At 36.4% G+C, this 14,115-nt stretch overlaps 1 protein-coding gene and 1 long non-coding RNA gene across 9 annotated transcripts in view; both read right to left on the bottom strand.

Moving 5' to 3' along the window:
• Kiaa1109 (KIAA1109 ortholog) overlaps window positions 1-14,115 on the bottom strand; it is a 166,270-nt gene that overhangs the window by 130,986 nt on the left and 21,169 nt on the right. For all 8 annotated transcript variants that reach the window (XM_048333714.1, XM_048333715.1, XM_048333718.1 and 5 more), the window contains exons 7-11: window positions 7,655-7,838; window positions 5,378-5,459; window positions 4,808-5,001; window positions 2,258-2,337; window positions 1,022-1,172 (exon numbers count right to left, since the gene is read on the bottom strand). In XM_048333714.1, coding sequence (XP_048189671.1) covers window positions 1,022-1,172; window positions 2,258-2,337; window positions 4,808-5,001; window positions 5,378-5,459; window positions 7,655-7,838 — 691 coding nt within the window. The remainder of the gene's footprint in view (window positions 1-1,021; window positions 1,173-2,257; window positions 2,338-4,807; window positions 5,002-5,377; window positions 5,460-7,654; window positions 7,839-14,115) is intronic.
• Window positions 3,817-4,705, bottom strand: LOC125341653. The gene is made up of 2 exons (XR_007209036.1): window positions 4,471-4,705; window positions 3,817-4,437 (listed from the first exon to the last, which is right to left on the bottom strand). It is a non-coding gene; the product is annotated as an uncharacterized LOC125341653 (long non-coding RNA).

Genomic DNA, 14,115 nt, shown 5'->3' with positions numbered 1-14,115 from the left:
TTGATTATTCATAACCCTCCCTTTCCCTAGGAAACTTTTACTCATCTTTTAGAACTAAAGTAACATGTTACCTCCACCAAAGCCTTCCCTTGTTCTTTCTCCCCTACTCTGGAATAAGTTATATACTTGTTATGAACTGAATTGTGTCCTAAAAATTCTTGTTTCACACCAGGAGCTAGTGGCTCACACCTGTAATCCTAACTACTCAGGACGCTGAGATCTGAGGATTGCAGTTTGAAGCCAGCCCAGGAAGGAAAGTCTATAAGACTCTTCTCTCCAATTAAGTCACCAAAAAGCCTGAAGTTACACTGTGCCTCAAGTGGTTGAATACTAGCTTTGAGGGCAGGGGGGAAAAAAGGGTCAGTAACAATGCTTTAGCCTTGAGTTCAAGCCCCAGGATTGACACACACATACCAAAAACAAAAACACCCTCATGTTTCACTCCTAACAGGGATGAGAATACGTTTGTTGAGGTAATTAAGTTAAAGTGAGGTATACATAATTCTCCTTGTAAGCGATCTTGTAACAGTGTGCATTTACAGAGAAACATGGAAAGAATAGGAGAAATGACCTAGAAGCTACCAAGAGACACATGGCCATATCCTACGGTTCTCCAAAGGAACCAACCTTGCCAACACTACAGTCGGATTTCTGTCCTCCAGCACTAGGAGGAAACAACCTTCCATTGTTTCAGCTCCATCTTCTGGGCTGAATTGGTAAGGCAACCCTCCGAAACAAAGTGTAATTTTCTAAATTTGCCACCTGTATTTACCTCTTAACTTACTAGCTTGACAACGTTCACAAAAATATTAAGCTAGAGAGAGAGAAGGAATGAGTGATACTATCCAGAAAGGAAATGACCTCATTATCTGACTTAGGTAACTGTAACCTCTCTATATATCATTTTTATAATGACAATTTTCAAAAAGTCTATGGGCAGCTAAAATAAATATATATATAAAGCTAAGTATATCTTAATATTCTCAAGAGGCTTTATTAAAATAATAATTTACTCAAGTACCTCTGCCTGTCAGCCCATGGTCCATAATTAAAATCTGTTCCTTTCCCACAAACAATATCCAGTCCCCAACAGGGTGGTAAATCTTGTAATTTGCAGTCTTCACTGCTTATTTCTCCTTCAATATTTTCTTCAGTTTCTTCTGGAACAAGTCCTATATTTCAAACATAAAATATAAAGACAGTTATCTACAATGACACTTAAAAAGTTTCCTTGGGTCAGCAGTTTTAAAACATTTTGGTATCAGGAATCCTTTATACTCTTGAAATTTTTAAGGGAGCCAGGAACTGGTAGCTCATGCCTATAATCCTAACTAATCTTAAAGGAGGCTGAGATCTGAGGAATGAGGTTCAAAGCCAGCCTGGGCAGAAAGGCTGAGGAGACTCTTATCTCCAATTAAGCACCAAAAAGCCAGAAGTGGGGGTGTGGCTCCAGTAGTAGAGCACTAGGCTTAAGCAAAAAAGCTCAAGGACAGCACCCAGGCCCTGAGTTGTTCAAATACCAGGACCAGCAAAAAACAAACAAACAGAAAAACAATACTTACTAGGTTTTTCAAATGAAAGGCACCTATCAAACACTGTAACTACTTGGATTTCAATCTTAAGCTTTAAACCTCCAATCTAACAGAATGTGATTTTATTCTTCCTAAGGTGAATTATATCACGTTCTCTAAAAGTTTCCATTCATGGCCAATATTCCCATTCAGAGTCAATATTGCTTGCTTAGGATTTGCAATCCTCCTGCCCCAGCTTCCCAAGTTGCGGGAATTACAAGTGAGCACCACCATACCTTCTGTGGCTCAAGTTTTCAGATGTATTTGTGAAAATGTGATTATTTTGTGTGTGTGTCAGCTGATACTGCAGTTTGAACTCAGTGCCTGGGAGGTGACCGTTAGCATTTTGCTCAAGGATGACACGCTATCACTTTCAACTTTTTGCTAGTTAACTAAAGATAAAAGTCTCATGAACTATTCTGCCTGGACTGACTTCAAACCATGAGCCTCTCAGATCTTAGCCTGAGTTGTCAGGATTACAGGTATAAACCACTGGTGGCCAGCTCTATTTGTGCAAATGGATTTTATGATCACCTATATTATAGTCTAAAAATATTGCTATCTTTTTGTCTCAAAGGCCAAGTAATACTTGACTTTTGAGGACTGTCATAAAGTTAGATTTCACGTATTCTTAGATACCAGCATTTCTAAACCGCGAGTATGAACATACTTGAAGAAAGCAATACCTGGCTCATCCATGTAGTAGTAGATGTCAACGTCATTTGACTGCATCACCACAAAGCCCTCCCCCATCAGTCTAGGTGGTCTGCAAGAAGACAAAGTGAGGGCAAATGAAATACACCTCTCGAGTGCCAAGTACTCTGCACTCTAAATAACCACGGGACAAAAGGTAAGCAAAGAAAGGAATAAATTACAAAGCACATACATCATGAGTGCTATCTCAAAAAGAAAAAAGCAACTTTAAAAAAAATCATCATAACAAGTTGTTCCACAGTTGTGTTTGATATGACACTAAATAATAAAATGGTACCGAAATTTTATTAGCAAATTAAATTCAAGAAGAAAACACTGTGAGTTCTATTGTTCTCATTTTACATTTTGAATGAGAGAAATCTACTCTGAATGCAAGAAATCAATGTAAAACAAACTTTAAATACAACATAATAACGATTACTGAAACAGTGACATCTTCGTTTATGACAAAATTAAAATTAAGTCATTTCTATTAATATTACAAACCTAAATAATATCTAATGAATCAGTGTAATAAAGTGTAATCATTCATAAACATTAATAGTTTTTATCTAGCCAGGTGTCGGTAACTCATGCCTGTAATCCTAGCTACTCAGGAGGCTGAGATCTGAGGATTACAGTTCGAAGCCAGTCTAGGCAGAAAAGTCCATGAGAGTCTTATCTCCAATAAACTACACAGAAAAAAACAGAAGTAGTGCTGTGGCTCAACTGTAGAGCACTAGCCTTGAACACAAAGAGTCTCAAGGACACACCCAGTCCCTGAGTTTAAGCCCTAGGACCAGCACAAAAAAAAAATTACCTATAACTTTTTTTATTTATAACAATGTAACATCTATTTCTTTGGAGGCTTGCTGGTATTATTGTTTTGTTTTGAGACAGAGTCTGGATATATAGCCCAGGCTGGTCTCAAACTCTCTATGTATCCCTTAGTTCTTAGGTAATCAACTTAAATTTAAAGCAAACATATTGAAGCTAATTCTGGTATAAATAATTCTGTCATCATCTTCTCAAAAAGTACTAATCGTTGGTTTAACAATTTTTAACAATCACGGGCTGGGGATGTGGCCTAGTGGCAAGAGCGCTTGCCTCATATACATGAAGCCCTCGGTTCGATTCCCCAGCACCACATATACAGAAAATGGCCAGAAGTGGCGCTGCGGCTCAAGTGGCAGAGTGCTAGCCTTGAGCAAAAAGAAGCCAGGGACAATGCTCAGGCCCTGAGTCCAAGTGCCAGGACTGGCCTAAAAAAAAAAAAAAAAAGACTTGTTGCAAGCTTCAATTTAGAAAATATCATAGTATGTGATTGTTAAAAATTGTTTTTTTGTTTTTTTTTTTTTTTTTTTGGCAGTCCTGGGCCTTGGACTCAGGGCCTGAGCACTGTCCCTGGCTTCTTTTTGCTCAAGGCTAGCACTCTGCCACTTGAGCCGCAGCGCCACTTCTGTCCTTTTCTATATATGTGGTGCTGAGGAATCGATCCCAGGGCTTCATACGAAGCAAGTGCTCTTGCCACTAGGCCATATTCCTAGCCCCAAAATTGAAACTTAAGATTCCAAAAGATGCTTGACCCAGTCCATAATCTCAACAAGACCAGGAATACCCACAGATACCTGAATCTCAAAAGGTGAAAAATCCTGTCTTACTAGCCAGTCTTGAAAAATCCAATGGTAACTCAGTCAATGACTATAACTAAAAAAACAATAATCATGTTTCTCATAAACCCAGACTTTACATTGCCTATGCAACAAAGACAGATATAAGCAAGATATTATAGTGGGAACTCTGCATGTAACAATTAAGTTACATACGTTCAACAACAAAGTTCCCTTAATGAAAAAACAAAAGAGACTGAAAAGAACATTATTAGGTCCCATCAACCAACCCATGAATTTATGTCCAGAAGTCAAATGAAGTTATGAATCTGTCCCCTCGGGTCCTGGTCCATTCCTGTATCTCACCAAATTGAGGTGAATCTGATGTGTGGCACTCATATAACATGTCTCCTAAAGAAAAGTAACTACTTCACTAAAAAAACAAGACCTAGGTAGCTAAATGGGAAACTAAGAGTTTAGCTTTCAAGGAAACAAATGGGTCTCAAAACTAGACCATCCTAACTTTACAAGTTTTCCCAAAAGCAGTTTCAATTCTATTTTCACTAATTCACTATTTCACTAATTCACTAATTCACTATTTCACTAATTCAAAATGGTACTCCATGTCATATAACTCTTTAGTTTACTACTTATCCATGTTTTAGAAAAAAAAAAATCCACAGAAACCATCCCAACTATGTTTCTAAAACATAGTGAGAAGAAAAAAAAACAAGTTATAACCATATGGAAACATACTGAAACTCACAGTTGATCACCACATAGCATACTGATCCTATAAAGCAAGAATAACTGTTAATAACTTCAGTAGACTGAGAAAGGCAGATCCTTTAGCAAAGAAATTTAAAGAACGCTAAAGTTTCTAATTGATACCTACAATAGCTAAAAAGAAATTATTTTAGAAGTTTTTCTTACTCATCATTTTGAAGACCAACATATCTTGGACTAGGAACAAGCATAACTCGAACATTTTCAAGTTTTCCTTTCACAATATGCATGAATTGGTCAAGATGACTTGAAGGTGGTTTTGTAGTATAAGTTAAGAAAGCATCATCAAAATTAATGCACAGAGTCTGAGGTTGGTAATGATTCCCAAAGGCCAATCGTCCCTTAAAAAAAAAAAATCAATAAAAAAGTTATCGTGTGTGACTCTAGGCAATATTTTTCTTAGCTGATCTAATAGCACACATTTTCAATCAAAAATGACATAAATCAAATTTAACATTATATACTAAGTTATTCTATGGATCTAAAAAACAATACTTAAACAAATTTAAAGAGACAGTTAAAGCAATGACAAAGCCTTCCAGGTTAATAAACTTACTCTGAAACAGTATTGGTATTAAGATGTTTCGCACTTTACAGAAATAGGAACTAAAAACTCCGCTAAATTGCCTCTTTTTACTAAAATGAAAAATGGCTTGAAAAAAAACACAAAAAGCTCTCCATTGTAACTCACCAATCATTGTAAGAAAATGTACTTACAGTGCTAACATTGACCTTTATTACTGGAATAAGTGATCTCCAGGAAGATGTGGGGTCTTGAGATTCTGTTTTCACTTTAACTCTGACAAGAAAAAATGAAATTGACATGCAGAAGAAAATCTTAAATACATAGAATACAATTAATTTCCTCAAATCATACTTTTTTTTTGTGATACTAGGGTTTGAACTTATGGCCTTGGGCTTGTTTGGCCTAGTAACAAGATACTGTTGAACTGCTGAGTCACAATTGCAGTTCTGTTTTTCACTCACTTTTAGGCTAAGGTCAGGTTTCCCACCTAGGGAAACCATGGTCTACCTACCTTAGGCTTCCTGTTGCTGGAATCATAGGCATGTGCCACCTCATCCAGCTCCCTTGACCCACATAGATTGAAATCTCACACATTTTTCTGCCAGGGATAGCCTGGAACCAAGATCTTCCCAATTTCAGCCTCTCACATACCATGGTTCCCGGACAGTGTAATCACTGTTTCAGTTAGAAACCTGGATTCTCTTTTTCCTTTTCCTTTTTTTTTGTTTTTTGGATGAATACCTAAAGATACCCAATACCTTACTTCTTAGCATTTTTTTGTGGTGACAATATTTAAAATCTACTAGCAGAAATTGTCAAAAGTACATTATTTTTAACGAATTGATTCCTTTTGAACATCTGAACATCTTCCTAAACCCTCCACACCTGTGATTCCTGTTAACCATCATTCTACTTTCTACTCCTAGTTTACTTTTTTAGATTCTATGATGTAAGAGAGATGATGTGGCATTTAACTTTCTGTGCCAAGCTAATTTCATTTTGCCCATTTTGTTGCAAATGTTGCTTGCTCTTTTAAGGCTACACAGTATTTCACAATGCCTATATCCTACATTTTCTTCACTCACTCGTCTATTCATGGACATGTAGGCCGATTCTACATCTTACCTATTAGGTTTAAGGCTGCAATGAGAACGGAAGTGCAGATGCCTCTTCAACATACTGATGTGGTTTGAAGACCAGCCATAAACCATTTCTTAAATTCCAAACTATTCCAAATTTTTATTTGAGTTTCTTTATAAAACTATTGTATTTAGAAATAAAAAATCATTTTAACTTATTCTTAGATTTTTAACTCAATTCTTTTCATTTAGTTTCCCTCCACTCTATCTAAAAATTGTTAAAGAAGTTTCTATTTTCTGGAAAAGTTATGTAATGAGTTATAGATGGCTAATTTTCTACAATTTACTCCAAAAACACTATTTTCAGACTATTATACCTACTCTATACTATTTAATCTTTTCTTATTAGTTCATCACTATATCAGAAAGCTGTTCTTCACGTTATCTCTGATATGGTCATCCACAGAAACCAGTCTCGTGGGGCACTGGTTCCAGGACTTTCAAGGAATCCAAAATTTATGATGCTTAAGCTCCTCACTGAAAAATGTCATGTTATCTGCATAAAACCTGTGCATATGACAGTTGTTATACTGTATTATCTAGAGAATGTCAAGAAAAAAGTCTAACTGTTTGGTAGGAACAATTTGCTTTTTCTGGCTATTTTTGATCTGCAGCTGAATGAATCTGTGAAAGCCTCCTCCTCACCTCCCTGGGCTACTTGTCCACTAGCCTTGAATCTACACTTCAACTCTTCCTCATCTATTCTACACCAGACCTCAGCAAACATTTTCTGTCATGGATTAGACAGCAACTACTTTAGGCTTTGCGGTCCTTCCTGTATAGCCTCTGTCTCAACTATTCAGCTCAGCCACAAAAACACACATGCAGCCAGAGCTAATATATTAACAAACAGGTAGAGCTATATCCCAATAAAACTTTATTTGGAAAACAATCAGTGGGCTAGATTTGGTCTGTAGGTCCAAGTTTGCTGGCCTACTATAGAATACTTTTTAATGTAATCTAAGTCTACATACACAGATACTCGAAGACTTTGAAGACATATTAGCTGTATAAAAAGCAAGTTACAGATTTGGGGGTGTGGCTCAGTGACAAGCCTTGTCTACCATATATAAAGCCCTGGCTTCAATCTATATTCCCAGAAAATAAGCAACAGAACAAATTAACAATATACTATACAAGATCACAAAGATTTTTTTTAAAACATATAACAAAATCAAACATTTACATTTATGTATTACATAAGTATTACTAAAAACTGCACTGGATATATAAAAAAAAGACTAGGCTCTGTTTAGGTTCCACTGTCAATGAAATTCTAGGATATATTTAAACATTGGAAATTAATAAAATTCAAGTTTAATATTGAACCTTTCAATTTTCGACTGGGTTCTTGTTCTTCCATTTCGGCTCTTATCATCATCTTTCTTGGGTGGAATGATTGTTGGCTCCAAACCAAACAACTCTTGAAGACGTCCATAAAGATCCGAACGATTATAGACATGAAATTCGAAGTCATTAACTGTGATATATAACCTTGTTTCTGCCTTTGGATCTAAAGATACCAAGTACCAAAAATAAATAAATAAATAAATAAAACAAAAAACCTCTTAGTCAACTTTTTAAGAATGTTAATCAAAGACACAGAAGATGAGTATGACTTATCTGCAATCTTTGGACTAGAAATATTTTGAATTAGGGATTTTTTTCAAATTTTTTGAATATTTCTACATATATCTTGTGAGATTTCTTAGGGATTAGACCAAAGCATAAACACAAAATTCACTTAGATTTCATATGTACCGTAATAATATTTCCAGTACAACTTTATTTTTCCCAGGAGCATCACATAGGTTTAAGTGTATAAATTTCCACTTGTGCTCTTGTATCAACCAACATATATTAGAAGGAATGTGCTATAAACAATACCTTTGTTCTGAAATAAAAATCATACATGTTTTCTGAGCCTCAGTATGTTTTAATCTTAAATCTATTTTCACTTCTATCTAATTGAAATTGACAAAAACAGATGACAAGATATAAAAATGAAATTAATTTAATGAGTGTAAGGAATTGTTATTATTGATCTTACTAGCTGGAGGCATAATTTAAACAAAAAGTATAATGCCTTCAGTAAAATACCAAATTTTTACAACACTATTACTTCAAATTATTTGTTCTTTCTGCAAACAAATGCATGAAATGTCAAATACTAAAACCAAATGTAAATTTTACCTAATAAACTCAAAGTACATTGCCACTGGCATTGTTTATAACTGAACTGAGGAAAATCAATCAGCAAAATTTTGTACATGGGGGGCTGGGGATATGGCCTAGTGGCAAGAATGCCTGCCTCATAGACATGAGGCCCTGGGTTCGATTCCCCAGCACCACATATACAGAAAATGGCCAGAAGTGGCGCTGTGGCTCAAGTGGCAGAGTGCTAGCCTTGAGCAAAAAGAAGCCAGGGACAGTGCTCAGGCCCAGAGTCCAAGCCCCAGGACTGGCCAAAAAAAAAAAAAAAAAATTGTACATGGTAATCCTGTTACTTGTGCTCTAATCTTGGATTATTTTCTTATAACGTCCTACAATAACTAAGAAAAAAATGATAGCCTAAACTCTTCAAAAAATTGTTAGGCCCTGTAATTTTCCTAGTATTTAAGTTGTTTTTTTTTTGTTTTTTTTTTGCCAGTCCTGGGGCTTGGTCTCAGGGTCTGAGCACTGTCCCTGGCTTCTTTTTGCTCAAGGCTAGCATTCTGCCACTTGAGCCACAGCGCCACTTCTGGCCATTTTCTGTATATGTGGTGCTGGGGAATCGAACCCAGGGCTTCATATATACGAGGTGAGCACTCTTGCCACTAGGCCATATCCCCAGCCCTTAAGTCGTTCTTTGACGATTTGCCACCTAACTAAAGCTTAAAAATCCCTGAATTATACTATATTGAACATTTAATTCTTCTTTCTTACTACATGTCAAATCCCTAAAGATAAAAGACTAGTAAACACATAGCTTTATAGTATGTGTGAGCTATGAATAATTATTAGTATCTATTTTTGAGTAAAATTCTATCACTGACTGGGTCTAACCCTTTCCTCCGCAATCCAAGGCCCCTAGACTGGTGGGGTCCGGCGTTCAGCAGTATTCATTATCTCCAATTCTATGGCCAACAGCTTCCTGGAACTTGGCATATCTAACCAAACATCTGGTTTACTCACCCAAATCTAATTCACAATTTTCCTCAGCTTAGTGATACCGAGCCTACCTTTTCTATTTTTCCAGTCTAAAAACTCACAGCTCTTATACTTTTGTGACCCAGAGATTATCAGCCAAACTTGTCAGCTTTTCTTTCAACAAGTATCTAGAATTCAACCACTTCTCACCAGCATGGCCCAATTCACAATTAACTTCTAACAATCTCCTAACTAATCTCCCTGCTTCAACCCTGTACTCCTCATACCTGTACTTAACACATCTGTCAGGCATTTAAAAACCTAAAATCAGTTGATCACTGCTGATCACTGTTCCTCAACTTTCAATTGTCTTCCCATTTCACTCACTAATACTAAGGTCTTTAAAATGATGTTGAAATTCTACAGGATCCTCCCCAAGTAATTAGCTTTGTGGTAATGGTAATGAAACAGGACCAGAACAACCATATGAGTTCTCCCCCAAATAGCCACAGTAGCTCATCTTCTTTCTGTTATTAGCTCCACACTTCCTTCTGCCATTAAACATTTCCCTAACTCCCTAGCATAAACTCCCCTGAAAACCAGCACTCCCTATTCCACTCACCCTAATGCTGTATTTTCTCATTACTTCCTTATTATTTGAATCCTCCCAACTTGAACAAAGTAAGGACTATAATGGACAGGACTTCATTTTATATTTTATCCACTACTAAATTCCTGGCACCAAGAAAAAAGTATAATACATAGAAAAGCTTGCTTGTATGAAAGAACAGCAGAGCATCTTCCTAGGTGTCATAATCCTAAATAAAACAAGGCAATCTTAGAACATTTGAAACCCCAACATGTGTAGCATAATAAATGCAAGAATATTTTTAATTGACAAATAGACCTATACAAGTAGAAATTATTGCATAGTTCTTCGAGGTTATAAACAACTTGACTCAAATTTACTTCAAAACTCATTTAAGACATCTCTTATTAAAGCATTAAAGATCCCTTCCATATTTCTCACTGTTTTCCCAGTTTTTAAAGCATTGGTTTTTTCTTCATGATCATTTCTTCTACTTGAACATAAAGTTCAACAGAGAAAATAGTTTTCCTGTTAAGTTCACTATTGTATCCCTTGTGCCTAAAACAGTCCCTAGTATGCTCATCAAATACTCTTTGAACCATTAAAAATACGAAAATAATAAATAGGCTTATAGAATTTAAATACGAAAGAAAAATGTACTAAACCATTTTGAGTAGTGTTGAGAACTGCTTTGAAGAGTACCTTGTAGGCTGGGCATGAGGGATCATACCTGTAATCCTAACTATCTGAACCACAATCGGGAAAATCATGGTTCAAGATTGGTATAGGCAAAAAAAGTTAATAGAGACCCATTCCAACTAATAAGTTGTGTGTGTGTGTGTCTACCCGCATGCACCTGTCACCCCAGCTATGCAAGAAGCATAAATAGGATTGTTGCCCAGAGTAATCTGGGCAAAAACAAAAGACCTTATTAAAAACAAACAAACAACTAAAGCAAAAAGGACTGGTGTATGGCTCAAGTGGTATAGCAAGTGCCTGGCAAAAAAGCTAAGCCTGAGTTTAAGTCTTCATATTGGTATATACACACACAAACAAACACACCACACTGAAAGTGGCAGTATATTATGTAAGCATATAGTTACAATATGCTGTTAAACATGATTACTTCATTATTAAAAAAAAAATTAAAGCCAGATGCCAGTGGCTCACACCTATACTGTAATTGGGAAGCTGAGGTCTGAGGACCGTGCTTCAAAGCCAGCCAAGGGAGCCAAGCCCATGAGACTCCTATTTCCCATGAACTACCCAAGAAAGCCGGAAGTGGTAGAGCACTAGGTGTAAGTAAAAGAAGCGCAAGGAAAAAGATCCCAGGCTCTGAGTTCAAGCTCCAGGACCAACACTAAAAGGAAAGAAAAGACAAGGCACAGAAATGCTGCCAAAAATACTCAACACAAAACAGCCTGCTAAGCTTTAGAAATTGGTTCAGGATTTTTTTATTTATTTAACAAATAAGATTTAAATGCAATAAACTTTTAAAAGCCCTATAATGTTAGGCATAAACAATACAGTAACAAAAAGGGCCATGCTTCATAGTGAACAAATTCCTTTCAGGTAGGAAAGTTAAGTGACTGCTTATCCAGATCCCATATGCATCTCAACACTGAGATACCATCACATGTCCTATTTAATTATTTTCCAAAGTAATACATTAAAATCCACCATCCCAAAAACAAAATAAGATTTTGACAGATACCTAATTGGCCTTTAACCAACATCTGGTATACCCTACTCACCAACATTACCATGCATGATGCTTAAGGAATGAGAGAATCTCACAAACCATCTACCATTCTGCCTGCTGACATCCGGGCAGAATTCTTAAACAACCTCAAACCATGACCCTGTGGTCACTACACCAGTGGCTCATATTAACGTCAGAAATTTGGGGGCTGGTTCTCAGTATTTTCCTCATGCCTTACTCAGAGATAAAGATCATTTTTATTTCATCAAAAACTACCTCACATGAAGGATTTGTGGTGGAAAACTATTTAATTTCATGTATTGGTTTAAAAAAAAAATCTAAGGAACTGAGATATTTGATGACAAAATGACAAAATGATTTACTTTCAAAAATTATACATGGGGGCTGGGAATATGGCCTAGTGGTAAAGTGTTCGTCTCATATACATGAAGCCCTAGGTTCGATTCCTCAGCACCACATATATAGAAAAAGCCAAAAGTGGTGCTGTGGTTCAAGTGGTAGAATGCTAGCCTTGAGCAAAAAGAAGCCAGGGACAGTTGCTAGGCCCTGAGTTCAAGCCCCAGAACTGGCAAAAAACAAAACAAAACCAAACAAAAATTATACATGATTTAAGATTGTAGAAGTAGAATTCAGGAAAAGTAAATTCAAGGGTAGAAGTATGGCTCAATGGGAGAGTGCTTTTGCCTAGCAAGCAGGGGACTCTGGGTTCAATACCCAGTCAAGAAAAAAAAATGTAGTCCTCATGTATATGAATACAATATCACATACTGTCCTCCTCTTGCCTGGTTCTTTGCTGTCATTTCTTTGTTTCTTCTTTCTTTTTTCTTATCTCTCTACTTTCTTCTTTCTATTCTCCTCTCCTCTCCCTCTGCCTGCCTCCTCTCTCCAAATTAAATCCTGTTAGGCTTGGCTTTGAGCTTTTGGTTGCTTCTGCATACTGCACATGTGCGCATACATTCCATATGTTATAATCAGAGTTTAATAAGAATTCCCAAACTTCTTGAGCATCATTTGACATGTTTGTTTCATAATATAAGGATTATTACATTAGAAACAAATCTGTTTTTATTATTGCTACACACATTAAAAACCACATGAATTTCTATTTCTTTATCTGCAAAAATGGAAGGTTTTGAAACTTTATTTCCACATTTTGGGGGGAGAGGGGTGGAGGCAGTGTTGAGATTAAGTGCTTCCAACTGTTCTGTGAATCTCTGAATAGCATAGGGTAGGGAGTATTTGGTCAAAGTAATGACCTCCTTTTCTACTTTCCAAGCAATGCCCTACAGTTTTATCTACTTATATAAATGCCCTTAAACACTAAAAATAATATGGAATGGAAACTTTAATACAAAATGATAATTTACTTTAAAACCAACTATATATAGAGGATTTGTGTTTCATTTCCACTGTCATCTTATTAAGAACAACACTTAGGATACCTAAACATAAAAAATAAAAGACTAAGAGGCCAAAAAGAGACTGCAAGATTGATCGAAGCATGACATACACGAGTAAAATGTGCTCCTGACATAAATTTATCCCTAAACAACAGACTGGACAGACTTTACAAACTAAATCAGTGGCAAAAATATCGCATGTGCTCCAAGTAAAATGAATGTGTGAAACCTCAAAGGGACTGCCCATTAAGGAGTTTTATCCATCTATGCAGTATAAACAAGTAAGTTATCTGTACTTAAGTGACATCTTAACAGTTTATAAAGATTTATAAGCCATAAAGGATTTGTAAAAATACATATTCCTTTAACAAAATTAACAAGAATAATAGTACCAGAAAATAACACCAAATTTAGGATTTATTCATAGCAACAAAAACTAAAAGATATGGGCTGGGGATATAGCCTAGTGGCAAGAGTGCCTGCCTCGGATACTTGAGGCCCTAGGTTCGATTCCCCAGCACCACATATACAGAAAACGGCCAGAAGCGGCGCTGTGGCTCAAGTGGCAGAGTGCTAGCCTTGAGCGGGAAGAAGCCAGGGACAGTGCTCAGGCCCTGAGTCCAAGGCCCAGGACTGGCCAAAAAAAAAAAAAACTAAAAGATTCTCAAATAATGAATTCCCAATACATATTGATGACATTATATTTTTTTCAGGCAAGAATGCTAGTAGTACAGATAAGTGGATCCAAAAAATGTAGTACCTATATACAATGGAATTTTACACAGCCATTAGAAAGGATAAAATAATGGCATTCACAGAGAATGGATGGAACTCTAACAAATCATGTTGAGTGAAGTAAGCCAAGATCAGAGACAAACGGTGCATGGTCTCCCTGATATGCAGATGTTAGATTTAAAATGCAACTAGAAATGACAAAGTAAACAGGATT

The sequence above is a fragment of the Perognathus longimembris genome, chromosome 24, assembly GCF_023159225.1.
Source record: "Perognathus longimembris pacificus isolate PPM17 chromosome 24, ASM2315922v1, whole genome shotgun sequence".
Lineage (NCBI taxonomy): Eukaryota > Metazoa > Chordata > Mammalia > Rodentia > Heteromyidae > Perognathus > Perognathus longimembris.
The sequence above is the reverse complement of the archived record's forward strand: the minus strand, read 5'-3'. Positions and strand labels throughout refer to the sequence as shown.